The 25,245-nt window shown below is 52.3% G+C and overlaps 11 protein-coding genes across 11 annotated transcripts; 7 read left to right on the forward strand and 4 right to left on the reverse strand.

Annotated features, from left to right (window-relative positions):
* Positions 1–64: 64 nt before the first annotated feature.
* BDW74DRAFT_189369 (uncharacterized protein) lies at positions 65–2,106 on the reverse strand. The gene is made up of 3 exons (XM_073731955.1): positions 1,527–2,106; positions 872–1,475; positions 65–822 (listed from the first exon to the last, which is right to left on the reverse strand). Exons 1-3 carry the CDS (start codon positions 1,655–1,657, stop codon positions 103–105), a joined length of 1,455 nt encoding a protein of 484 aa, XP_073586811.1. The 5' UTR covers positions 1,658–2,106; the 3' UTR covers positions 65–102.
* Positions 2,107–3,478: 1,372 nt separating this feature from the next.
* On the forward strand, positions 3,479–3,907 carry BDW74DRAFT_115550 (uncharacterized protein). The gene has a single exon (XM_073721900.1). The coding sequence runs from the start codon at positions 3,598–3,600 to the stop codon at positions 3,820–3,822; it is 225 nt and encodes a 74-aa protein (XP_073586812.1). The 5' UTR covers positions 3,479–3,597; the 3' UTR covers positions 3,823–3,907.
* A 746-nt stretch (positions 3,908–4,653) lies between these two features.
* On the forward strand, positions 4,654–5,553 carry BDW74DRAFT_175868 (extracellular proline-rich protein; the record flags this gene model as incomplete). The annotated part of the gene is made up of 1 exon (XM_073728448.1): positions 4,654–5,553. One exon carries the CDS (start codon positions 4,654–4,656, stop codon positions 5,551–5,553), a length of 900 nt encoding a protein of 299 aa, XP_073586813.1.
* Positions 5,554–6,147: 594 nt separating this feature from the next.
* BDW74DRAFT_175869 (uncharacterized protein) lies at positions 6,148–8,074 on the forward strand (the record flags this gene model as incomplete). The annotated part of the gene is made up of 6 exons (XM_073728449.1): positions 6,148–6,288; positions 6,360–6,534; positions 6,603–6,673; positions 6,737–6,905; positions 6,955–7,380; positions 7,431–8,074. 6 exons carry the CDS (start codon positions 6,148–6,150, stop codon positions 8,072–8,074), a joined length of 1,626 nt encoding a protein of 541 aa, XP_073586814.1.
* A 224-nt stretch (positions 8,075–8,298) lies between these two features.
* BDW74DRAFT_175870 (cytochrome P450) lies at positions 8,299–10,174 on the reverse strand (the record flags this gene model as incomplete). The annotated part of the gene is made up of 5 exons (XM_073728450.1): positions 8,299–8,999; positions 9,069–9,312; positions 9,383–9,849; positions 9,924–10,074; positions 10,127–10,174. The coding sequence occupies 5 exons, from the start codon at positions 10,172–10,174 to the stop codon at positions 8,299–8,301; spliced, it is 1,611 nt and encodes a 536-aa protein (XP_073586815.1).
* A 1,310-nt stretch (positions 10,175–11,484) lies between these two features.
* On the forward strand, positions 11,485–12,888 carry BDW74DRAFT_175871 (glycosyltransferase; the record flags this gene model as incomplete). The annotated part of the gene is made up of 1 exon (XM_073728451.1): positions 11,485–12,888. The coding sequence occupies one exon, from the start codon at positions 11,485–11,487 to the stop codon at positions 12,886–12,888; it is 1,404 nt and encodes a 467-aa protein (XP_073586816.1).
* A 943-nt stretch (positions 12,889–13,831) lies between these two features.
* Positions 13,832–15,149, forward strand: sld2. Its single transcript, XM_073723733.1, has one exon. The coding sequence runs from the start codon at positions 13,838–13,840 to the stop codon at positions 15,110–15,112; it is 1,275 nt and encodes a 424-aa protein (XP_073586817.1). The 5' UTR covers positions 13,832–13,837; the 3' UTR covers positions 15,113–15,149.
* A 2-nt stretch (positions 15,150–15,151) lies between these two features.
* On the reverse strand, positions 15,152–16,898 carry BDW74DRAFT_148570 (RING finger domain protein). The gene is made up of 2 exons (XM_073723734.1): positions 16,172–16,898; positions 15,152–16,115 (listed from the first exon to the last, which is right to left on the reverse strand). The coding sequence occupies exons 1-2, from the start codon at positions 16,380–16,382 to the stop codon at positions 15,265–15,267; spliced, it is 1,062 nt and encodes a 353-aa protein (XP_073586818.1). The 5' UTR covers positions 16,383–16,898; the 3' UTR covers positions 15,152–15,264.
* Positions 16,494–18,703, forward strand: BDW74DRAFT_115574 (rRNA 2'-O-methyltransferase fibrillarin-like protein). The gene is made up of 5 exons (XM_073721901.1): positions 16,494–16,807; positions 16,878–16,925; positions 16,985–17,166; positions 17,215–17,483; positions 17,528–18,703. The coding sequence occupies exons 1-5, from the start codon at positions 16,660–16,662 to the stop codon at positions 18,567–18,569; spliced, it is 1,689 nt and encodes a 562-aa protein (XP_073586819.1). The 5' UTR covers positions 16,494–16,659; the 3' UTR covers positions 18,570–18,703.
* Positions 18,704–19,466: 763 nt separating this feature from the next.
* Positions 19,467–22,196, forward strand: BDW74DRAFT_115595 (putative carboxylesterase). Its single transcript, XM_073721902.1, has 3 exons — positions 19,467–20,707; positions 20,762–21,939; positions 21,995–22,196. Exons 1-2 carry the CDS (start codon positions 19,700–19,702, stop codon positions 21,881–21,883), a joined length of 2,130 nt encoding a protein of 709 aa, XP_073586820.1. The 5' UTR covers positions 19,467–19,699; the 3' UTR covers positions 21,884–21,939; positions 21,995–22,196.
* A 972-nt stretch (positions 22,197–23,168) lies between these two features.
* BDW74DRAFT_148573 (Fig1 domain-containing protein) lies at positions 23,169–25,173 on the reverse strand. The gene is made up of 4 exons (XM_073723735.1): positions 24,590–25,173; positions 24,467–24,535; positions 24,076–24,403; positions 23,169–24,025 (listed from the first exon to the last, which is right to left on the reverse strand). Exons 1-4 carry the CDS (start codon positions 24,615–24,617, stop codon positions 23,644–23,646), a joined length of 807 nt encoding a protein of 268 aa, XP_073586821.1. The 5' UTR covers positions 24,618–25,173; the 3' UTR covers positions 23,169–23,643.
* Positions 25,174–25,245: the final 72 nt, after the last annotated feature.

Raw genomic sequence — 25,245 nt, forward strand, 5'->3', positions numbered from 1 at the left:
TTGATAGATAATGTTTATATAGAGTCTAATATTCTCTCTATCATATATCTTCTTGCGCTAAACATTTACATCGAAGTATAGCCATCTTCTACCACTACTAGCTCATAATTGCGCCGACACCTTCTGCGCCTCAGCAGCAGCAGCTTCATTCGCCCTCTTCCACATGCGGATTCTCCTCTCATGGCCCGCCGAGAAATCGTCCACCCACTTCTGATCGAACTCCGGTAACCTCCTTCCCTTGCCCACCGGCTCGCCAGCAATAGACCTAAGCTGTTCGAAATACGTCTCGAAATCAGGATTAACCATCAAGAACCCAGCTCCATCGCCTCTCACCGCAATCCGCTCTTCTTCCCACTTCTTTTGTTCTTCCAACGGCGGTAGCTTCGCTCGTCCAGCTAATACCCTTGCTGCGGCAACGGCCTGCCACTCAAAGACCTTGAATGTAAGGCCCGCACCGACAGCACCCAGGAATACAAGACTCGGATCAGACTGGTGGAAGACATGCAGATATAGATCCGGGACGCGGTTATTCCGGACCGGAATCTGCGGGAGGAAGGGGAGTGTCCAGGTAAACCCTGTGCCGAAAATGAGGTGGTCGACGTCCGACACGGAGGTGCCGTCCTCGAAGTGCACTGTTCGGCTCTCGGGGTCGATATGGGAGATTGCGGGGCGGAGGGAGATGGACGGGTGCTTGAATGCGTAGTCGCCGAAGTAGATATTGTATTTGCCGCGGGTGACGGCGTAGATGGGGGTTTGGGCAGAGTTTATGAGTGAGACTGCGGTGTCGGCGGCGGAGACAGAGGCGCCGATTGCTACGACTTTCTGTTTGGTTTTAGTCTCTTTTGACCAGCATGTTGGGGGTGGGCTGTACCTTTCCCTTGTACTTCGTTGGCCCCCGGTACTGCTTCGCATGTTCCACGCTGCCGGGATACTTCGCCGCGAATTCCTTTAGTCCAGGGATGGATGGGACATAAGGGACGTGGTAGTGACCGGACGCAACAACAAGCGCTTCAAAGGTTTCCGTCCACCAGTAGTCCATCCCCTCTTTACCATCCGCCCCCGAGCCCGCCTTCCTCAGCGTCAAAACCCACTCGTCCGTCTCTTCGTCCTTGACTGCCCGCTCAACGGTCGTATTATACTGCACTAGATCCTGGTACCCATTCCTCTCCAGCAAGCTCTCCACATATCCGCATATGACCTCGTGATGCCGGAAGGGTGTATCATCACCATGTAAGCCAATTGACCACTCCGAGCGGACTGTGGGAATTTTCTCGTCGGACCCGGAGTACTCCATTACACTGGCGTCGACGTTCGTGTGCAGGTTGGGGTAGATGTGCGAGTCTGTATAGCGGTGCGCTTTGACGGAGGGTGTGTGGCATGGTAGAATAGACGGGATATCGACTGGCTTGTCGGCTGTTCGAGTGCTCAGGTTGTCGATGTCGAGGGGTTCTGCTTGTTCTGTTTTCCGTGAGACCCTGAAATTGGGAGTTAGTAAGTAGATAAGTATGTAGAATCGATGTAGTTACCAGTTCCCACCGGCCTTCTCCTGCCTCTCAAAGACCCGGATAACCTCGAATGCGCCCTCCTGCACCAGTGCATCAACCGCAATTGCGCCGGAAGGGCCTGTGCCGATGACTGCGACGCGCTTTGCAGGCATTTTGGGTGATCTAGTCTATATGCTCTTCTACGCTCTACGGTGGATGAGTAGATCTAGCATAGCACAACAGCGTCCTATACCATCAGGCCATCCAGCAAGAGTCAAAAACCTCCAGAATGAGGGGAAAGTCGGCTTTTAAGGGCGATAAGCTCCTTATCAGCGCCTGGCACAAAATTCCCCCGCGGTTGAGAACCTGAGCATTCTCATTCGCTAAGAGGGAAAAGTGGGTATTATCACCATCGGCTGCTGGGATTGCATCATTCGGGCGTTCGGATTCAGTTCAGTTGGCTTGATGAGCTGATGCTGGAGGGTCCTAGAAGGCTTGAAGGCTACAGGACTTGACGGGAAGACGGTTGCCAGGGGATTTCTAATCTGCGTAGGTGCTCTCTGCGATATGGAAGCAGGGTCGGGCGTGTTTAGTGTTTACCCGTTTGCTTGCTGCAGAGAAGAGCATCAGACTCGGAACCATTGATTAAACTCCAATAGTACTGGAGTTTATGCGAGTAGCTGAGACTTGCTGTGTGAGCATATTTAAATACCACAGAGCTGTATTTTGTGATGCAGGGAAGATGGTGATGTTTCTGTCCTGCGCGCAGTATACGGAGTAGATCGGCTTATGGGACGATAAGGTAAAACTTATGCAGCCTAATGCCTTAGTAACCAAGAAAAGCATAAACTATGCACGGCCTTGTTGCACAACGGCAGCTTCAACTCAACCATCATCACAAACACTTCCCACTTGGCGCCCTCGACCATCATCCATGTTCGCAGCATGAAAGGGGGCAGCGAACTCGCAAGCATATTTTCTACTCCTGAGCAGTCCAGACAGCACTTCTTAATTTTCACGCAGTCCTTGCCCTGTGAAGGATGGCCCGTGGGTTTCAGGATCCCGCCGCAATCAACCTTTGACAGCCCCATCTCGGATTTGGCAGCGGCTCGGGAATGTTATCTGCACTATAGCGGAGATGCCCCGGACTGGCGACTTTGCTGTCTAAATTATTATCGAGCAGAGTCTAGACTTTATCTTAGGCTCGAGCACTCCTCAATCTCAAACAACATACGCGGCTCTATGGTATCAGTTTCTTGGCACGTCAAAGGCTTGAACCAACTCAAGCACTTGTCAAATGTACAAGATTTCAAAACGTGCTGCCTGGACATGCCATCTGACGCACACTGAGACGGCCAGACCCAGAATCATGACGCCGGCTCTTTACTGCCGACCGGCCGAGTTGTCTCGGTACTTGCCAGCTAAGACCCGGATGGTATGAACTTTCCTGGCTGTTTGATTCTGGCAGCGGCACTCTCCATCTGGTTCTGCGCCGATAGCAGTCGAGGAGGCGGGCTGCAGTAGTAGACTGCGAGAACAACTTGAGACGTACCTAGGCCCACCACCAGCCATAGGGCTTTGGTAGTCGGTCGACGAGGCTGGACTCATCTATTTCCCTGAATCGACTAATCGGCTGAAGTCCTAGATTGGCCGCACCAATGACGTTAGTAGACGTGCTTCTGTCTGGCGATTCCTCGACACGACGCCGGCAAGCTTGCAGCCATGCAAATCTTATCTTCAAGGGGCACCTTGCCGAGAGCAATCTTGGAGCTGGTACCTTGATAGACTGACTGTGTCCCAATCTTCAAGAACCGCAGGTTGTTGATGATGGAATCATTTAGCGAATTTTCCAGACCTTCATATGCGTCAATCATTGTTCAGTAATTGAGTCTGTCGTCATATTAAGCATAGAACTTGATCATGAAGTTCAATGAAACTCCTCAGCCACCGCACGTCTTGTGATCGACATCGATGACGGCCAGAAGTGAGGGTGTTCCTGGACAGTAGACGATCATTCCTACAGCGGCCGATTGTTGATCGCCGGAATAGGCATCCCCGCGCTCTAACAATTGGCATCCCAAGCTTTCACCATCAGTCGTCTTATTTTCTAAGAATGAGGGAGATGATGCACAGCGACAGTGCTGTCACCGCTGTCACTGCTTTGGCCCGCGGGCAACCGGGGTTTGTGGCAGCCACCGAAGGAAAGGCACCCGCAGGGCCAAATCACCACCGAGGATGTAGTGTGTTTCGGGGACGACGATCGAGGCCTGGAAGGCTGGAACCGTGTCGAATTAAACGTGGCGCGCAGCGTTTCACAACTCCGGACAAGCACTCTTAGCGCTGGAATTCGTCATTCGGCGAAGATCCTTCCCCACCGGGGCACGGGAGGCCTGCCCTGCCAGATCCCTCGAACAGCCATGGCCGCACGACTGTTCCGCGGAGCCTTTTGCCATGTCAGTTCTTCGATCTTATTATCGGTGCTTCCGAGCCCCTGTCGAAAATTGAGCTATGGAAGGAGGTCGCCGGATTAGTGCTAGAAGAAGTACAGCGTCGTCAGCCCGCGGTCACCACGATCTAATCAATCAACACCAAAGCGCACTAGAGATAACGATCAGCTCTGCTGGACCCTATCAGGGTTTAATTGAAATTGACTTGTACCGCGGGTCATAGTTTGAAGGACCACTCCACGGCCATCTCACTATTCGATGTGCGATTAAAGAACTGGACGTCGTACACTCAACCAGGGTTCTATGCGCACATGGCATTGTGCTCTCGGCATGTTGGGCCATCCCTTGGACTACCGGTCAGGAAGCACGCCATGCGGTCCGGGGCATGACGGGATTCGACTTTCCTCCGGACCCCGTATGAGCTAATTGGAGGTTTCAGTTTCACCAGCACCCAACCTTAAGTGCTTATCCCGATGGCAAGTGGGTAACTGTTTGTGTTTCCGTGCCTTGCGCTAGGGTGCCTGGCCTGTTTCCAACCCAGCCTTGCTCCTGAGTCCAAAGCTATAAAGACCGCTCTCATCTCAATCATTCTGTCAACCGGCCACACGCTCACTCACTCACAACATCACTCACTTGACCGAATCTGGTATTCGTTGTCTCCTAACGTCTGTCCTTTTCTTTTCATTACTATCCAACATTCAACCCACTCTTTCAATATCAAAATGAGATACTCTCTCGTTGCTTCCGCCGGCATTCTGGGCTGCGCCCTTGCCCTCCCCGCTCCTCAGTTCATCCCCTTCTTCCCCGGCTTCGGCGGCAGCGAGGGTGGTGAGGGCGGCAGTGCCCCTACCCCTACCGGCCTTCCTGCTGCCGGTGCCACTCCTTCTGGCTTCCCTGGCGGTGGCTTTGGTGGCTTCCCTACCCCCTCTGGCGGTGCCACTCCCAGCGGCTTCCCCAGCTTCCCTGGCGGCCCCAACGAGCAGGTCCCCGCTCCGTCTGGCACCCCCAGCTTCGGTGGCGACGCACCCTCTGTCTCTGGCTTCCCTGGTGGTGGCTTCGGTGGCGAGGGTGCGGCTCCCTCTGGCATCCCCAGCTTCGGCGACGAGTCCGGCGGGGGTGCAGCTCCCTCTGGAATCCCTAGCTTTGGCGGCGAGTCCGGCGAGTCCGGTGAAGCCCCCGCGCCTACTCCCACCGGCACCATGAGCGTCAACGTCAAGCGCCAGTTCGGTGGTCTCGGCGGCGACTCTCCTTCCGCCTCTGGCTTCCCCAGCCTCGGTGGTTCTGGCGGTGACTCCCCCTCTGCCTCTGGTTTCCCCGACCTCGGCAGCCTTGGTGGCTCCAGCGACAGCTCCGACAGCTCCAGCAGCGGCGGCTTTGGTGACTGGCTGAGCGGCCTCTTCGGCGGCGGCTCTGACGACTCGAGCTCCGGTTCCGACTCCAGCTCCGGCTCCGGCTCCGACTCCAGCCTCGGTGGCCTCGGCAGCCTCCCCACCGGTCTTCCTACTTCCACCGGTGGCTCGCCCTTCCCTAGCGGCTTCCCCGACGCCAGCTCCGGCGCCCCTGATGCTAGCGGATTCCCCAGTGGTATCCCCTCGGCCAGCGGCCTTCCCTTCCGGGGTTAAGCGGTTTCAAATCAGCGATTACGATACAAGTGCGCGAGAAGTATAGCAACACTGCCGGTCGGTTGTTGGTATGGTATGCGAGGATGGATATGTGAAATTACTGTGTGAACTGAGGTGGTCATGTTAGACAAGAAGGAAACTGGATATTGGACGTATGTATCTAGCGCCAATACATGATCATGGTCCTATAATCTCTGTACCAAAGGTAGACTGTAGACGTAGCCAACCATCTTCTGATATTATACTCCCCAATCAAGGGTAAGCACTTTGCCTGGACTCATCTGTGGGGCTTTCTGGCCGTGCATTGCTGCGCCTTCTTAGCCTTGACCTGACTCGCACACCTGCAGGACTCCAACTGTTCCCCGCAAAACCCGCCTCCACATCTTCCCCGGATTCAACTCCTTGCTTCGTCTTGACAGACTGCAGGGTCCAGAGCAGTGAGGGGCATGAAGGACATGACAGACGTCCCACAAGCAGCCCCGCAAGTGGCGTTCCCCGAGTCTTACAGGATGGTACATAACCAGATAGCCCCGGGGCCCATCCCCCAGGGAGGAGGGATACTCCTCAACCTGAATCTCCCCCACACAAACAGGAATGCCGCCTCAGAACCGCTCCCGTGAGGGATCTATCCCAGGGACAGTCGATCTATCAGCTACAGAAGGCGAAGCCACGAATGCAAGCTATGGACAAGCACTCTACCCTGTTCCGACGGATGATCCAAATGACCCTCTGCTGGTTGGTACCCTTCCTGAACTGCATTTCAAACACGCTAGCTATACGATGAGACTAATACTGTTGGACAACAGTGGCCGACTTGGAAAAAGACCTCCATCCTCATCATCGTATCGATCTACTCCTTCCTCGGCAATTGCTCCCTCGTCGGCCCATCCGTGTACATCGAGATCTACAGCGAAGAGTTTGGCATCTCGCATGCTGATGCGTCGGGGCTGATTTCGTATCCGAATCTGGCATTTGGGTTTGGTGTGTTGCCTTCCCTTGCCCTCTCCTATTCTCTCCATATGGAGGATATACCTAACAAGCGCACCCAGGCTCGCTGGTCCTTGTCCCGATGTATCTCAAGCTAGGGAGGCGATTTGTGACACTGTTCTCTATGCTTATGGTAGGTATATCCCCTTTTCTTTCCGCCCACTGGGACAAATAATGCTGATATGAGGACTGGTAGTTCTTAGCAGGCCTCATTGGCGCTTCACGCGCAACATCTTTCACCGGCCTCATGATTGCTCGAGTCTTCCATGGCTTTGCCAGTGGTGTTTGCGAGTCCCTTCCCGTCCAGCTCGTAAATGATATCTTCTACCTGCATGAGCGGGGAAAGAGGATTGGGTACTATACTGGTATGCCCCACTGCCTCTGTCTTATTGAGGAGGAAGCTGATCGGTAAAGTCTGCCTATGCCTTGGCTCTACGGGGCCTCTTTATGCCGGGTATATGCTCGCTGGTGGCTACTCGTGGCGGCTGTTCTTCTACGTCGTTGCAGCTTTTGCTGGGGCTTTGCTTGTGGCTGCCTTCTTCCTAGTTGAAGAGTCGCGATTTTATCGACCAGAGCCTGAACGCTCATTAACAGCCGGCCCGGAGCCAGAGCACTCGCCCGAAGATGATGGAGACGAGAAGCAAGTAGGGCATGCCACAGAGCTCGAAGCCCTGCCTACCTCCAACACAAGCCCTAGTGCAATCCCGAAACGCAAATCCTTCATTGAAACCCTCAAGCCATACGCTCCCATCGACCATGAAGCAGAGTTCTTTGGTACTATACTACGCTCATTCGCGTACTTCCTCGTGCCCGCCGTACTCTGGGTGATCACCAGCTACGGTACCTATATCCATCCTAGAAAGGGAGCCAATCTAACACGACCCAAACAGGAATCTACATCGGCCTCGGCGCTCTAACATTCAACTACACCTTCCCCCTCCTAATTACCGCACCCCCATACTCCTGGCCCCAAACATCCAGCGGTCTAATCGCGCTCGCCACAATCCTCGGCTTCGCCATCGCGCTCCCCTTCACGCCCACCTCCGACATCCTCGCCGCAAAACTCACAGCGCGCAATGGCCACATCCGCGAAGCCGAGATGCGCCTGCCTGCCCTCCTCCCCGCCCTCGTCCTCGCGCCAGCAGGCCTAATAACCTACGGCCTAACAGCCCAGAACAGCCTCCACTGGACGGGGTACTTCGCCGGCGTAGCGATGACCCAGTGCGGCGCGTACTTCTTCTTCACGTTTACGCTGGCGTATAGTGTGGACAGTTACTTTGCGGATGTGAGTGAGATGCTGGTTGCGATGAATTTGGGCAAGCAGGCGATTTCGTTTGGGATGGGGAGTTACTTGCTGGATTGGATTGAGGGAAAGGGGTATGCGGTGGTCATTGCGGGGGTGTTTGGTGCGGTTGCTGTTGTTAATAATATTATGGTGGCGGTGTTTTGGGTCTTGGGGAAGAGGATAAGGGTCATCCCTAGTAGGGGGTGGTTGGGGAGGATGTTGAGGAAGGGGGAGAGGGGGGTGCTTTGAGGTTCTTATGGTTGGGAGCGGTTTTGTGGTTAGGGTAGTATCTGGGTATATTAGGTCTGTAGACAAGACAACCAGTATCTAATAGAAAGGGAAGCGCAGACCACTGAAACAGACGGCCAACCCTATACCCCAGTGTTTGCAAATCAACAGATTACCTCCACCCTCGAAACATCCCTTTCCCAGCATAGCATAGTAGAACATACCACGGCGTACCAAAAACCCAATCATAACCTCTCCCTCGCGAGCACAAACGGCCCCTTCGTCTTCCTCCTCGACGCAATCCACCCCTTCAACTCATACTGACAGTGACCCCCAACCTGATTCCCATCCCCTGCACAACGACACCGACACCGACCCGAAACCGGCCGAAACTCCGAGCCATCCTCCTCAGTAAGCACGAGATCATACCGGAACAGAACCTGCGCAATCGCAAAAGTAATCTCCTTCCACGCCATCTTCTGCGCAACACAAGACCGCGGCCCGTAGCTGAACGGGAAAAACGCGGACTCGGCTAGTTTGCGTCGTTCTTCATGGGCTTCTTCGACTTGGTCTGGATCATTAGTTGTGCTCGGCATCCACCGCTCCGGTCTAAATGCGTCTGCGTCGAGGAAGTACTCCTCGCTTCGATGGACTGCGTAAATAGGTGTTCCTATTACCACGCCCTCGGGGAAATAGTGGCCGCAGACTGTCATGCCCCCTTTTAGGACCCGGCGTGGACTTGCGCCTGCAACTGGAGGAGACAGGCGCATCGCTTCCTTTATGCAGGCGCGGAGATATAAGCATGAGTCCATGACGGCGCCAGTGCGGATGTCAGATGTGCTGAGGAAGCGGGCTCGGATCTCGTGATTTAGCTTTAACAGAGTATGTGGGTTATGAAGGAGATAGAACAGCGTCGAGGAAATTGCTATTGCCGTTGTGTCCGAGCCTGCTTGATGTTAGGATCTCTGAATACCAGGATAAAAAACCATACGGGCATGCGAGAGGCTGGGCATACCGGCAACAAGGACCTGAAACAACTCAATCCACAATTCCTTCTCATTCATCCGTCGACTAGTCTTGGGGTCTTCGGCAGTGAACAGGTAATGGAAGAAGTCCTTACGCTGAGCATCAGCGCCCAGCTTGAGGCGCTCCTCTGAGTACTTGGAGAACCATGATCCGAAGTGCATTATGGAGCCTAAAACTGGTGCCAGAATTAGGTTTTCCAATCTGAGGAGCCATATTCCCGGCTGGGCAAAGCACTAAGAACACAGGGACATGTTAGAGGAAGAAGCGCAATAAGTGTGCTGGACTAGATAGAGGGTGACATACTAGAGCATTCCGGCGGGTGACGTGATCGAAGATGCGAGTCACACAATGCAGCGCAGACGATTTCATCATGTCGAATGATGTACCAAAGCAAAGGCCGCTTAATATATCCCATGCTAGATGGTCACTCAACTTGCCGAGGTTTTTGACAGGGCCTTTACTGGTCTGTCCGGTTAAGGATGGTGTAGTTGTATGCGCCCCTAGGAGCGCACAGAATGCCTCTATCTTTTCCCGAATTTCATCCTCGAACTCCCTCAACGTGGTATCAGAGAATATCCGCTTCAAGATTCTCCGCCGGAACATGTGCTCTTCCTTATCAATGCATGATATGCTACCGGGGGTATGACGAGCTGAGTGGAGTACAGCAAAGACATTGTCTTTGCGTACGTTGGCGCGCACCGAGTAGATCTCGGTCATGGCGAGTCGGGAGCAGTATGAGATGTTGTTGGGCCCAATGCGGATGATTTCGCCTGGTTTGTGGAAGCATGGGCATCAGTGTGTGAGCGGTAGGAAGGCATTGTACATAAGCCTAGGGCTATCGCACCATGTTTCTTGTGCAGCTCATATAGCTTTATATGTAGGTCTCCCCTCCACCAGTACAGCGCTGCCCACCAGTTCGTGATCTTTGCGAGAAATGGTCCCGGGTACGGGGAGAGAGGGTGGTTGCGAAGAAGATAGATGTAGCGTCCAATGATCTAGATAGAATAGTAAGTTGAAATCCTTCATAAAGGGCCTGAAAACACGAACCGTCCCTGATAGCAAGATGACCACCATGAGACTCAAGTTAGTCTCCATTGCAGATGCTATATAAGGACAGTGTAGGCCTGGAGCCAAGGGTCTTACTCTGAAGTGATGGAAGGGTAGATGCGTGACCCTGACCAGGGCTGAGGGATACAGGCTGCGAACTCCGAGCGCCCAAAGTTATCGGCAACAAAGCGAAGGAAGGATCGCCCTCATCGTGGATCGCAGACTATCGGCTTTGAGTGAGCCTTGAGACCAATAGGGCGCACGTCATCCTGGAGGAAAGGCGATCTTCAGACTGCTGTACGGTTTCTATTCACCGCTGCTTTCGAGCCCTACTTTGTTGTTAATACCTATAGTCCGCGACATTTTTGCAGTCCTTTATGACGCCGCGATACACAGCAGCTCGACCATTGAGAGTGGCGTGCAGATCTCCATATATACACTTCGAGTCCCTGGGGATGATCCGCAGCTACAGGCTTGGCTATCCCAGGGTCCGATTTCGGGATTGCTTCCATACGAGGAGAACCAATGTTACTCCGGATTTCCAATCGGCTTTTGTGAGGACCTTTAAATTGAGTATAAAGTTTATTCACCCCTTCCGGGAGCGATAAGAAGAGTAGTCGAAGCGCCAACGGGCGGATCGGGTATGTGAGAGCAAAGGAAGTTCCTTGGAGTAAGTAATTCTCCGAGAAATTGTAATACCCTGCAAAGGACTCATACTTGTGCCTAGGGCGACGAGCCTTGATATGGAATACGATATCATTGCGAAACAATAGCTCGGTCATTGCCAGGCTGACCACGCTCCGACGGTTCCGGCTGTCTGATCGAAAACTCCTGGGAGCGAAGGGATAAACGATAAACCCAAACACGGGAAGGGCGGAATTGAAGTCAATATCCCAAAGTAAGGAGTAGTTGTTCAGCTTGATTCAGCAATAGTAAAGCCTTATTCGAAAATAATGTCAGTGGCTCACAGCTCTGCAAGACTTTAGGGCTAAGCTTCCCAGGTTCTCCACTCTTTAGAGAAGAATGGACCACAGCATTTGGGTTCCGACCTTCTCGTGGCGTAGATTATTTATGCATTTCTGCAGAGGGTAGACTATAGCTTCAGAGGAGTCACAACACTTGGAAGTACGTTGCGGTGTCCAATTTAGGACATCTAGCAAGGACTCTGGAGCTCATGGCCTATAGTCCATCTAGTTAGCTATCATCATAATGCATCCAATATTGACCTAGGGAGGTCCACTTACAGGCCCCTTGTCAGTCTAAGTCTCACAGTTAAATAAATACGACTCACCTGTAGCGGAAAACGTATCTCCCATATGCATACTGGACCACATCCGTTTATCGTATCTTGCATCAATATGTCATCCTCCATCTTGCTGAAGCAAGAGAAAGCACACATCATAATTGGCGCCAACCCGTTGTTTGGCCACTTTGAAAAGCTCAAGCAGATCGGAGCTGACCTTGTCAACCGCGGGTATCCTGTCACCATCCTAACAGGCACATCATGTCGAGGCGAGGTCGAAAGCATCGGCGCAAACTTTGCCGCTCTGAAAGGGCGCGCCAACTACAATCCTCGTGACTTCCGACAAATTCTCCTCCGTAATGAACCTGTGCTCGTGGGCTCTGATTACCCAGCCTGGGGGCTCAAGACTTTTATCATTGATCCTATACCGGACCAGCATGAGTGCCTTCAAGCTCTTCTGGCTTCTTTCAAGGGCGAGGAGATCGTATATATCGACGACACTGGCTTTGGCGCAATGATCCCGACATACCTCGGTGCACCCAACAGCATACGCCCAAACAAAGTCATCAAGGTCGGGACATCGCCTTTACCGCATGCGAGCACCGATATCCCTGCCTGGGGATTGGGTCTTCCGCTCGAAACTGTCACCAGTGGAAAGTCTTCCGAGGAAGGGCTCTTTTTCTCCAGCATCATACAGAAGCCTTTCGAAGCAGCAATCAGCGCAACAGGAGCACCTTGCGACAACCTGGTCCCGTTTATAACCAGCCTCAGCAAGTGGAGCGATTTATATCTGACCATGTCGATTCCCGAGTTCGAGTATCCGCGGAGCGACTTGCCAGACAATGTTCGATTTATCGGGACCTTACCCGCTGTGGGGAGCAGGGAAAAGGACCGCGTGCTTCCTGAATGGTGGGAGGAGGTCGTGCTCGGGCAAGAGAAGCACAAGAAACCAATTGTCGTCATCACTCAGGGCTCAGTTCACAACAACCCACAAGACCTGATCCTACCGACCATCGAAGCACTCAAGGATGAAGATGTTATCGTGATTACAACACTGGTCGGTCTTCCAGAGAGCATGATCAGTACCTCGAAGAATCTCAAAATTGCAGAGTTCATCCCGTTCGATATTCTTTTCAACCATACGACGGTCCTAGTGTCGAACGGGGGATATGGCGTTGTCCAGCTTGCTCTATCCAAAGGCCTTCCCATGGTGCTAGCTGGTACTGGTGCTGATAAGGCCGAGACGAACGCACATGCTGCCTGGATGGGAGCTGCCATAAACCTCGAGACTCGGCAGCCTAGGCCTGATCAAATCAGAGAGGCAGTCCGTGCGGTATTATCGAACCCGAAGAGGAAGATGCGCTGTGAGGAGATCAAGAATGAATATGCAAAGTATGACATGCTTGGGATGGTAGCCGCAGCCATCGAAGAGTTGGCACTGCCAACCAGCCGGCCCCAGTATGGTTCAAGCTGGAGATTCAGCATGCTGAAGCTATTCCGATGGCTCTTTCCTTGTTAGATAGACTGTCCAGTGACTTTATAGAACCAATAAGAAAGCTATATTGGGCGCAATAGATCGGTATTCAGTATGGTACGACAGCATGTTACCGGTAATTGTTTCTCATTCCCTCTGTAAATCCACCTGCAGGAAGTACATTTGTGTAAAACCGATGACCCTTCGACAGCGGTCTTTAGCTAAAACACCCTCAAACCGGCCAAATTAGGCATAGTACAGTGTAGCTAGTCTGGAGCTTGGCATAAAATCCACCAATGGGAACCTTCAGCTTTTCGAGCTACTCCTAATCTGGCCGTTTGGAGGGAGTTGCTCGCTATCGACCGCCCTCGACGAGCGCGTTACGCGTTAATTGATTTCTACGCGACGACGAACGATAGAGGTACCTCACGGCCACCACCACACTGCCTCTGTGAATACCAAGATATTACAATTGCTTTCTGAATCCGCCCGAAATGCAATAATGGCCACTGTTACTATCTCAGATATCGCAACCCAGGCGGCCACCCTGCGCGCCGAACTCAAGGAGTGGGAGAGGGAATTCGCGGCCGCAAACGGAGGCAAGAAGGCAGGACGAGGAGATATCAAGAAAGTCCCTGCTATAGGTACATATGCTTTATTGCCGTATCTATGAAACTCGCTAATCGCATAAATTCTAGCTGCAAAATACAAAGAATACTCCCGACTGAAATCCGAAGAATCGGCACCGAGCAATAAGAACAGGAAATCCCATCCCAAACCAATTGAATCAGAAGAGCGCTCAAAGAAGCGCAAACACTCTTCGCCAAATGGGCCAGACCAGCCTCATAGTCATAATCAGACGGCGTCTATGCCACGAAAATCCGGGGCAGGCATCTTCCAGACTCCATCAAAAACAAAAACCGTTCACCCGGCAGATGTCGACCCTTATGATTCGCCATCTGTACTCCGGCGGCTCTTTAGTCCCTCCGCGCATATGCAAGCCTCCCCGCTAAAGGCAGCCATTGGACCGACACCGCAGCGGGATGGGAAGGCGCTCGGCCTATTCGATCTTCTCTCCGCATCAGGCGGTAGCACCGCAACGCCCTCTGCGGAGAGGATAGCAAGTCTCAAGGGAATGGCGGCTCAAACGCCCTCAAAGAAGCGGAAGACAATGGATACTATAGCTGAAGAAGATGAAGAGGAGGAGGAAGATACACTGCGAGTGGAACGAACGCCAGCGTCTTCAGGAAAGAAGTATATGCTTTCTGCTCTTTTTGCGACCCCAACAGCTTGGAAATACTCGTCGATTGTCGATGATGGGGCGAGAGGGGCTGTCAGCAACAATCACATCAATGATCAAAGTCCGCAACCTACACGAAACGCCGACTTTGCCACTGCGAACCTCGAGACCCCATCTTTCCTTCGCCGATCTACATCTGGGCTAACGGGACTCGAACAAAGCGGGCTTAGTCCGATACCAGTTCGAAAACCGCAGCAGTTCGGCAAAGGTCTGTCACAGCTTGTCCAAGGACTGCGGGATATGGAAGAGGAACGATTAGAGGATGAATGGGATGTTCTCCGCGAGATCGAAATCGACCAAAATGAAGCAAGCGTTGATGTGCCTGATAGTCAGACAGCAGATCCCAACGCGACGGGACGCAGATTCAAGAAGAAAGGCCAGAAACGGACGACGAGATTAGTACGCATGAGGCCGGTCGTGCCGCCGAAGCAGACAACTACCAGGTCCCAGTCCCAGACTCAGACCCAGTCGCAACATCGATTTCAACGCGCGTCTACACCAAATGTAGAAACCGAGGAGTTCGATGAATTCGGCCTAGACGCTAGCGACTTAATGGCAATTGCCGAAACGCAAATAGATGGTCCAAAGGACGATATTCCGCAACAGTTTGAAGACGACGACCTATACTCTCTCATTTCAATCTCTGAGGCTGAGCTGGACTCAGACTCAGATCCAGATTACGATGCGGACTCGAAACCACTAGGCCGAAGTAAGAGCTTCTCCGAGAAAATGAAGGAGGCTATCGGAGCTGCAGGGCCTGGTAAAGACGCGAAACAAGCTCAAGAGCGGGAGAACAAGGCGAAGGCCAAGAAACAGGACTCGGACAAGGAGAACATCGATACGAATACGAAGAAGCCGCCAACGAGGAAATATAACCCTCAGGCCCATGCGAACTATCGGTCATTGAAGATCCGGAATAGAGGAGGTAGAGCTGGAGGGCGTGGGTTTGGGCGGTTCCGGCGGAGGTGATTGGGAGCCATGGCCTTATATTTCTATGAGAAACGACTATTACTCTTGCATTTTGTTATCATTAACATAGATACCATGGTTTAGCGATAGATTATTCTATATAATACCTCTATATGCGCTTCATAACATCATTTCGAGTGAAGCGAGCCTCCTCAGTCGGGTACATAACGATCCCGCGCATACTGGACCCTTCTCGCGAGAGAATCTGAGGTTCTATCCTGACGTTCCGGTCCACGAGGGTACTGCGGCTTGTTGATTCGGCCGCGAGAACCTCGTCCACGGCCTCTATAATCCGGAGTCGATGTACGGCTTGAAGACGTAGAAGTCTGGCCGGCTCTTCGAGCAGGCGTATCCGGCTCATCATACTGGACATTGCGATCCCAGTCTTCTAATGAAGTATACGGACTTCGCAACCAAGCCTGAAGCTCATGCAGGAAGAGGGATGCGTTCTCCCGCCCTATGAAATCCCTTAGGAGTTCCTCCGCCTGCCCAGCGCTACCTTTGATATCTACTGTTCGAAGAATAGCGATGATATATTCGAGGAGAAACTCAGCATTGTTGCCCCGGCGGCTATCCAGTCGTTGTTGTCCCGGTCGGACTACGGGAGAGGAGGACGATGATGAAATGTCGGGATGGAGGAACTCGAACACGCGCAGCTCTCGTCGAATCCATTTGCGGGCTCGTGAGACTAGCTCTTCGTCCCGGTTGAACATCTCCGGTGTAAATTCGCGGTATTGGGAGAGGCGATTCGAGCCCACGCGCAGGGAATACAGACGGTTGCGGTAGACATGCTGTCTGCGGAGGAGGGGGTCGTCGGGGGTATGTGGCGGGGGGCTTCGCGCGCGTCGCGGGCGGCGGGGATTTCGATGCGGTAGTCGGCCACGCGGACTTATATACGCTGTGGATGGTAGGCCCGTCGACGAAGGGAGGTCAGGAAGCTTGTAGACTTTCGGGCCGTCTGCGTTTTCAAGCTCGTATTGGACCGCGGATACGTCACTCTTGCCTAGATTAAGTGTTAGTATCGGAGAGCTAGACATTCACAAGTAGGTGGCTTCATACATAGTGGACAGTTGCGGCGCTGCTCCAACCAGTTCACGAGGCAAAGAAAGTCAAAGTTCGCATGATTGCAGGAGACTGCGACGGCGGGTTCTGTGATGGGTTCAAGGCAGATGACGCATGGGTCCGATACATCTTCCTGATGCTGCTCCTGCGCTACCTCTTGGAGGGTTCGCTGCAGAATCCGCTGTTGAATATCGCCATCATTGGTCATCAGTCGGGCACTGCAAGCATGGGGCGGGAGGTCTTCCGGTGTTGGTGAAGGTCAAGAAACTGTGAGGTGGCTGTGACAGCATTACTTTCACCTCCGGAGGCCGCGGTCACGTTGCCGCCTCCGCCGCAATTTTCCCTAGGTGACTCGACTTGAACATTGGACCTATTCTTGACTAACACCCCAGTGAGCGAATCCTGACTTGGATCAAATATTATCCTGGGAAGAGAATACGGAGCTTTACCAGGACAATTCACAGCGCTACCATGTCCCTCGGACAATGATCAGAAGGTCTGCCAAGTCAGTTGTCGCTGAGAGCTACGCAATGGCGCGCGGAGCAGCGAACGGGTCTTTCGTGGACTACCAGTCTTTATCGCGTACTATCACAGGATTAAGGCGATGGTCGATTATTAACAGGGAACTGCCAGGTGAGTGCTTGCTGCGTCTTTCCGGCTGTTCACAGGGATATTGCTGACCTTGTTTGCCTGCGACTTCTAGCTCCGCCACAGGTCAAGGCAATTCATATCTATGACTTCGACAACACATGTAAGGCTAGAACATGAGTCCCTAGGTCCGAGTTTTGCCGAGTTAATCCTTTCCCTCAGTGTTCTTAAGCCCCCTTCCGAACCCGCAGCTATGGAACGGTCCGAGTATCGGATTCCTACAAGCCTACGAAAGCTTTGCAAACGGAGGATGGTGGCATGACCCGAACCTTCTGTCTGCCACCGGCGACGGCTTGGAAAAGGAAGAGCCTCGCGCCTGGAAAGGGTGGTGGAACGAACGGATTGTGCGAGCCACATAAACAAGCCCTGGGACGTGGACTGATTACGTATAGGTACAACTGGTAGAACTGAGTATGAAGCAGAAAGATGCGATCACAGTTCTCTTGACTGGGCGCTCGGAAGCTGGGTTCTCCGACATCGTCAAGCGCATGGTTGATAGCAGGAAGCTCGAGTTCGACCTAATTTGCTTGAAGCCCGAGGTTGGGCCTAATGGCCAGCGGTTTTCGTCAACAATGGACTTCAAGCAGAATTTTCTTTCAGACATTGTCCTCACCTATGAGCAGGCTGACGAAATTCGGGTCTACGAAGATCGCCCAAAACAGTAAGTTCTAGACGCACCTAGAAGTTCATTCTAATCTATTACAGTGTGAAGGGGTTCCGTGACTTCTTCGAGGCACTTAACCGGAACCTCCAGACAACAAGCGCTCCTGACTCACGGAAACCTATCAACGCTGAAGTTATTCAGGTTGCTGAAGGGTCTGCGTACCTGTCCCCCGTAATTGAAGCTGCTGAAGTGCAGCGTATGATCAACTCTCACAATACTGCAACTCGTAACCCCGCGCTGAATATGACGAAATCGCCCTATGGCCGGCTCGGTATAAAGCGCACTACTTACTTCACTGGTTATCTCATCCCAAATGCAGATTCCGACCGCCTTATCCGACAGATATTGAATCCATTGCTGCCCCATGGGTTGGCTGACTCAAATGATCTGAAGTATATGGCTAACAGTATTTTGATCACTCCAAGGCCAGCAAGCCGTTCAATTTTGGACAAGGTTGGCGGCATGGGCAAAAAGCTAAGCTGGGTTGTTACCGGGACTGGTGTCTTTGAGAACAGAGTCTGGGCCGCCCGGCTGCAGCCAGTTCCAGGCACAGAGAAATACCATACAGAGAACAGAGTCCCGTTTGTGGTCCTAGCAATACGCAAAGGAGCCCGACCTGTGGATGCTTCAAAAATCCATAACTGGCACCCTGTCCCCAGTGATAGGGCTATCGGCATCGAAAGTGTCGTGGGCGAAAAGGTCGTCTTACGCATTGAAGAAGATGGCCAAGGTGATGAACAGTTTATGAATAGGTCCGGCAAGAGACGCCATCAGCAGGAGAGAGACGATGATATTCTCTACCCCGGCAATAGCAACCTTGAGGGACAATCTGGTCGTCAGAACCACAACCACCGTGGTAACAACCGCCATGCGCATGATGATGGACACCGTCGAGGAGGCCATCGTGGCCGTGGCCGTGGCGGCGGTCCGCGCGGTCGTGGAAATGCCCGTGGAGGCGGCCGTGGTAGAGCCCGTGGTCGTGAAACTGGCCATCCAGCTTATTATAAGTCTCTTGATGACCATTCCGCGATTGAGGGAGGCGGTGCCGGTTATGATGAGAGGCCCGGCCCTATGAATTATTAGCTCCTTCAAATGCCTTCTTGAAAATCAAATTTGTTTCCTTGACTGTGTCCAGCGGCGTTGAACGTGGGCGAAGCAAAGCTTCTTCATTTCCATCAGCGTTCCATTTCTATGCTCTCATTGCACCGGGTGCTGCATTTATCCTGACTTGCCCATTGAGTCTGGCATCACTTTAGCAAGAAGTACAGAGTATGAACGGGGGTAGACCGAAATTAAGGCCTCGGACTCCGTACAACTATGCCATAATCCTACAATAGTGTATAGTTGCCTCTAGCATGTGCTTACCGGCTGCACTCGAATCATGGGACACCAACCGCCAATTGCCCGCCAAGCTTCATTCTTCCTCGCTCTTACCAGTGTCACCAACCGTGCTTCTCTCGGACTTTCTTTTCATCATCTATAATAACATGTGTGATTTAAATGGCAGAGGCACGGATCGGCAAAGTATCTGTACTCCGAGTCTTCGGGTCCTTCTGGTACTAGTGTCGGTGCTGATTCAAGGGGGCCGTGTACAATTGGCGGACAAGTCCGTCCCTGTCAGAGGCACGCGATCTCCAGGATTCGAGCTTGGCCCGGCGATCCAAACATTCCTCTTGACGGGATTGACGAAAGGGAGCCCGTCCGGGCCTCGTATCGAACTGGTCCTTGGATCTCTAGCTGGCGACTTGACAGGTCTTCACGCCACAGGGTTGTGAATCAAATGCGCAGCAAGACATGGCCAACCAAGCGTCGCTAGAATTACCTTGTTCCACAAAGCCAGCGCAGGCTGAACTGTGTCTTGCAACTATCGTCTTGGCAGAATCCTATCGCCCTATTTCTCGCTGTCGATTGGGTTCCCAAAGTTGGAAGGCCAGCTCAAGTGACTGCCAGCTCAACGGCTAAAGCTCTCCCCCCGCGTTCAGCATGGCATGCTCGCTTGCAAGCCGTCGCCCTCCGGCCCTGCCTAAAATAAAGCATGGAGGACAAGAGGCGAGGAGGTACTCGATACATGGGTAATATATTGGGGCCCCTCACTTTCGACGAATGCGGATAATTGCTGAATGCTCCGCTCCGCAGTCGGACACCTTTAAGCCGCGAGGTAGGCGCCTCATTCATGAGAAGGCAAGAGAGACTTTGCCAACGATATCGCCACCATGATGATCCGCCTATTTGTGGTTGCGGTGTTTACTGTGTATGTGCATGGATTAGGGTTGTCGCGAGGGGTTCTTGAGCCCGCAGAATCCGAAACCGAACCCCAAGCTCCTTTGCGTAGCTACCGACTTCCTGATTGTGGGCGCGTTTCCAACGAGAAGACGTCACTTACCCTTCTCTATCCAAATAGTCTGAACTCATCCGACGATCAGAATCATGCTGGGGCAATTTTGCTGGACCCTATGGGACAACATGACCTTCGCGACGCGTGCGAAGAGATCGGAGAGACCATGATCTCCCTTTCCACCATCACAGACAACAAACAAGACTTCCTGCATCTGTTTTCGTACTATTTTCATACCAGGAACCAAACCGAGAAGGTCGCACCAGAGCGGTTCTACACCCGGAATGGGGTGCTGATTGTTAAGGGCGGCGATGAGCACTATGAGCACCACCCTTTTCCTTCTCGGAACGTCCAGCTTCCTGTGTTATGTACGCAAACGAGCCGTGGCAGCGACGAAAGGCGCGAGAGAAGTGCACAGCGGCAATTGATTCGAGTCAACTCCGAGAGCAATACGTACATAGGTTCTCGAGATCGAAAGTCATTCCGTTTCCTGGGGATCCCATACGCTGACCCTCCGACCCGGTTCTCTTACGCGAAGTTGTATTCCGGCAAATTTCACACTATCCAAGCTACGGAATATGGACTTAGCTGTGTGCAGTTTGCCGGCGGAAGCGAGAACTGTCTGTACCTCAACATCCAAACATCCTATATCCCAAAGAGAAACTCCACATTTGGACTGCGGCCCGTGCTCTTCTGGATCCATGGTGGTGATTTCACTGCTGGGACAGGTTCGGAGCATGTGACAGATGGCGGAAATCTTGCGTCGCGCGAGGACATAGTCGTCGTGACGTTCAATTATCGACTCTCGACGCTGGGCTTCTTGGCGATCCCGGGGACAGACATCCGAGGGAACTATGGGTTTGCAGATCAGCTCCTTGCTCTCGAGGTAGGTACGCCCAGTGAGTTGAATATGCTTATCAACGATGCTAAACAGGCGCAGTGGACAATCAAGAACATTGCTCAATTCGGTGGTAACCCACGACAAATCACGATCATGGGCGAAGGAACAGGGGCTAGCTCAGTAAAGGCCCTTCTAAGTTCGCCGCTTGCATTGGGTAACTTTCAAGGTGCTATTGCAATGTCAGACGTGAAAGGTGGCATGGACATCGCGCATGGACCTGGCGAGTCATCGCGTAGTTTATATCCGAGCATCCTCGAATCATACCAAACGGTCGGCCAGAAGATATTCTCCGAAGCCGGCTGCAATGAGGGCACGACAGAGCAGCAAGTATCATGCTTAAGGGAGCTTCCTGCGTTTACTCTTGTCACCTTACCAACAGTTGCACGCCACCTTGTCGAGGATGGAACATACATCAACTCTCAAGGATTCGATCTCACTGCGAGACGCGCAGACACTCCAATCATGTTCGGCAACACCGTCGACGAAGGTGTCTCTTTCATCCTGTACCCCTCCAGCGACATCAAAAGCGAACTCGACGGAGTCCAAGAATCCTTGAACCTTAACACGGGTCAAGCCCTAAGAATTCTGGACTCGAGTCTCTTCCCTAGTCCAAACACAGGCAACCTAACACTCGACTCATTCACAGTTGCACAACGCATAATGACAGACGCAAAGGTCCGATGTCCGAATCAAGCCGCCCTATACGCAGGCGTATCCTTCGACAACACCAAGCCCTCATACTACTACCAAATGCATCGGACAATCGGCGGCGTCGATCCAAACAATGTTGGCGGACCGCCATCAACACCCGACTATCCAAACGGAGACCCTGAAGTCCCTTACTTCCGCCTCCACGGGTCAGACCTTCCCTTCGTCTTCGGTAACCTCGATACGATCCGGGACCCGTCAGACCTTTACGCCGCGCAACTCATCTCGTCCTATTTCGCGGAATTCGTACGATCCGGACAACCGAATCCTGATGTTAAGTACCTGGCAGCGCGCGGCTACACAAGGACACTCGACACCGTCCAGGCCTTTGGGCCATGGGAACCGGTGCACAACGCTAGCGGTCCAATTCAAATGTTAGACTTCCCTAGCCAGAAGGCGTCGTTCCAGGATCTGGAGCAGTGCGAGTTTCTAGGGTCTCCGATTACGTCTTAGCTTGCTTCGGTCGATCTCGCACCCTGGATATGGGCAACCAATCAATGCCTGAGATGGTGTGTTGCCTACCCTTCCCCCAGGATATAGAACAAAAGCACTGAGACTCAGCAGTATCACTCGGAGATTTGTCTGTCAGTCAAGTGCATAGGCTCTATCCCTCAAACGGCAGGAGCGACACAGATAATCTCGCCGGTTGTTCCTTCCTGAACATCGCTCATGGCCGTCGTTCCTTCCCAATCTGGATAGCTATGAACACATTTTAAGGAAGGTGCGATGGGTGAGGGGGGCCGGTCGCTCCTTCCTAATGTTCCATATAATCGTGCCTTCCTATTATGGATGACTATGGACACATCTTAAGGAAGGTGCGATGGTGAGGGCGGTCGGTCGCTCCTTCCAGATATTTAAACGTGGCGGTGCCTTCCTATCAAGGATAGCTATGCACACATGTCAAGGAAGATGCGATGGTGAGGGCGGTCGGTCGCTCCTTCCCGATGTCTGAAAGTGGTTGTTCCTTCCTAATATGGTTCCTTCCTAACATGAATAGATGTGGCACAAGTTTGGGAAGGCGCGATGGCGAAGGGGCCGGTCGTTCCTTCTCAACGTTTAATAGTGGTCGTTCTTTCCTATTATGGTTCCTTCCTATTCTGGATAGCAAGTCTGGGAAGGTGCAGTGGTGAGGTGGCCCGGTCGCTCTTTCCCAATGTCTGCAAGTGGTCGTTCCTTCCTACTATGGATAGGTATGGCACAAGTCAAGGAAGGTGTAATGGTGATGGGGCCGGTCACTCTTTCCCAATATCTGACAGCGGTCGTTCCTTCCTATCATGGATGAGGTGAGAAGGACCGGTCGCTCCTTCCCAATATCTCAAGTGGCCATGCCTGCCTATTTTGATTAGGAAAGTGCGATGGGTGAGGACCGGTCACTCCTTCCTAATGTCTAACAGTGGCCATGCCTGCCTATTTCAGGTAGCAAGGTGTGAGGGAGTCCGCCGTGCTGGTATCATCGCTCCTTCCTCCGATCACAATATATACTCTTTGGAAAGGAGAGCAACAAGTGTTCTTTCCCCTTTCTGCCCAAGCAAATGTCTGCCTCAGTGCAAAGGAGGTGCACTAAGGAGCGAAAGCCCCTGCCTACGCACTCATTTACGAGGACGCATTGCCGAACAAGAAACAACTAAGGCTTGAATCATTCTATGGAGCACGGTGTACATGCTACTAGAATCTCTTAGAGCAAAAACGAAGCACAAGGAGTTTGTGTTTGGTTGTATCATTGATGTATCCATATATTTCATTTCGCACATCCAATCCATATCTCATATGTAACTTAACCATATCCTGTCCATCCAATCATAAAGAAGATTCCATCCGTAAAGTACCCCAGATCCTGATTGCCACAACAAGAGGAAATAACTCTTTATACAACACGGAAAATGAAAACGATGAGCGTAAATCGCGGGGGAAATGTACATACGCGATGTGGCAAAGGTCAAATAACAGAAGTCAAGCACGGTGTATCATGGGTCGATGAAGGTCGAGAACGTAGGGTTGATTTACCCTGATTCCTCCAAGGGCTGATCTCAGTCGATTCGACCTTATCTTTCGTGTAAAAATCGGGGTCTCGTAGAAGTGTATTATTCATGCGGCGGTCGTAGTATTCGTTGTGTCGAGGTCGTGGAGAAGGGGTATTGTGCATGCATCGAGTCGAGAGGTGAAAAACATAAGAAAATCCAAAAAAAGCAGAAGGAGAATCATGCTTCGCCCTTCTAGGGCTCTTCGTCCGTCAGTTGTCTTAGCAACCGCAAATTCAGAATCATGACTAGCAGTCCGATAGTCACGACCACCATAAGGGCGAATCCAAACCAACCCAAAACCATGGCGGAAGTCCCGACACCACTCTTGACGCTTCCATTCCCTAGGTCTTGCGCTATTGTGCTTGCTCCAACAGAGGCCGTATGCTGCCATAATACTGATACTAACACGAACACCGCCGCCACGAAAATCAGGGCAAGGGCCACCTGTGATACGGGGCGGGAAGGGAACCGTTTGACTTCGATTTCGGAACCACTTGCGTCAGTCTCCTCGTGCCAACCAGGAAATGTTGCGAGGATAATGAAGCAGATAAAGGCAAGGATGATGGCAATAATTCTAGAGGGATTAGCTTAGTGAGCATACTTCCAGGAGAACTGCAGACTCACATTAAGTACGGAAAGACGACCGCATCTTTGAACGTTGACGCAACCCAGACAAGGTTCAGCGGATCTTGGTCGAAGTTTAGGATCTCTGCCAGTGCCGTTGCGTTGTTGTTGCAGATGTAAGATCCACCGTCTGGCTGAACGCAAATGCCAAAATAACCAACGCGGACCTCGAGCTGAGCACCTCCGACAATATTGGCCGTGGCCGATACCACCCCAGGCGAGACTTGGGCGAGGTCGAAGACCGGGTCGTAGCGCTCATAGTACATAGAGATTAGGAAAATCGTAGGCATTTGAGGTGATGATGACGAGCATCCCGCCAGTAACAGTGCTGATAGAGTACATTAGTAAAGTTGCATGCTAAACGCCGAGAGAGAGAACTTGGATAACTCACAGAGGAGAATGATGATAACAGCAATAATGATCATGAGCACGTGGTGGTACCCGATCATCGGAATGAACCCTAGCAACCTGTTAGCAGATTCCAGTCGCAATCCATATAGATCCAAGTACATACGAGCAACTCCCGACGCAAATCGCGGCATCTTGAGTTCCCAACAGCGTCTCGCTGTGACTGTCTTCCTTCAATCCTTTTCCTTGTTGAGTCTCGCTTCTCGGAGCCCCGAGAAGGAGTGCCGTGAACCCTACACACCTTGCCTAACAGCTGCGTCCGCTCCTGTCGCCCCGAAGGTGAAGATAGTCGCACTTTGTGACCTCGACTACCAAGTATGAAGTGATTGACCCCGGACAATGACAGCAATGGCTCGCTCGAAAGAATGTCGCAGCAGTCGGCGTGGAATGCGGCGTCGGTAATCGAGATGATAGGAATGACGATGGAAGATAGAAAGAATGTACGGAAGTATCTCGTGGAAGGGAAGACCTCGAGCTGTACACAGTGGTCAGTTATCAATAAAAACAAAGCACCGTCATCCAAAGCCTCAGTGGGACGACAATGGTCTAGACGGGCAGTTCGAGAGAGTGGTTTGTAAGAGGGAGAAAGATGGAGAGGGAGAGATCGTATCTGGACAAGTCCACAATTGCAGCCCAAAATCAGCAAGACTTTCCTGCCACCGAATAGTTGAAAAACAAGAGAGCGTCACCAGCGAAGATAATGGGTGGCTGGGCCATCTGACGGTATACAACTGGGTCCTCCGCACTAAATCGAGAGGCTGG

This window comes from Aspergillus multicolor (genome assembly GCF_047715735.1).
Source record: "Aspergillus multicolor strain CBS 133.54 unplaced genomic scaffold BDW74scaffold_5, whole genome shotgun sequence".
Taxonomy (NCBI): Eukaryota; Fungi; Ascomycota; class Eurotiomycetes; order Eurotiales; family Aspergillaceae; genus Aspergillus; species Aspergillus multicolor.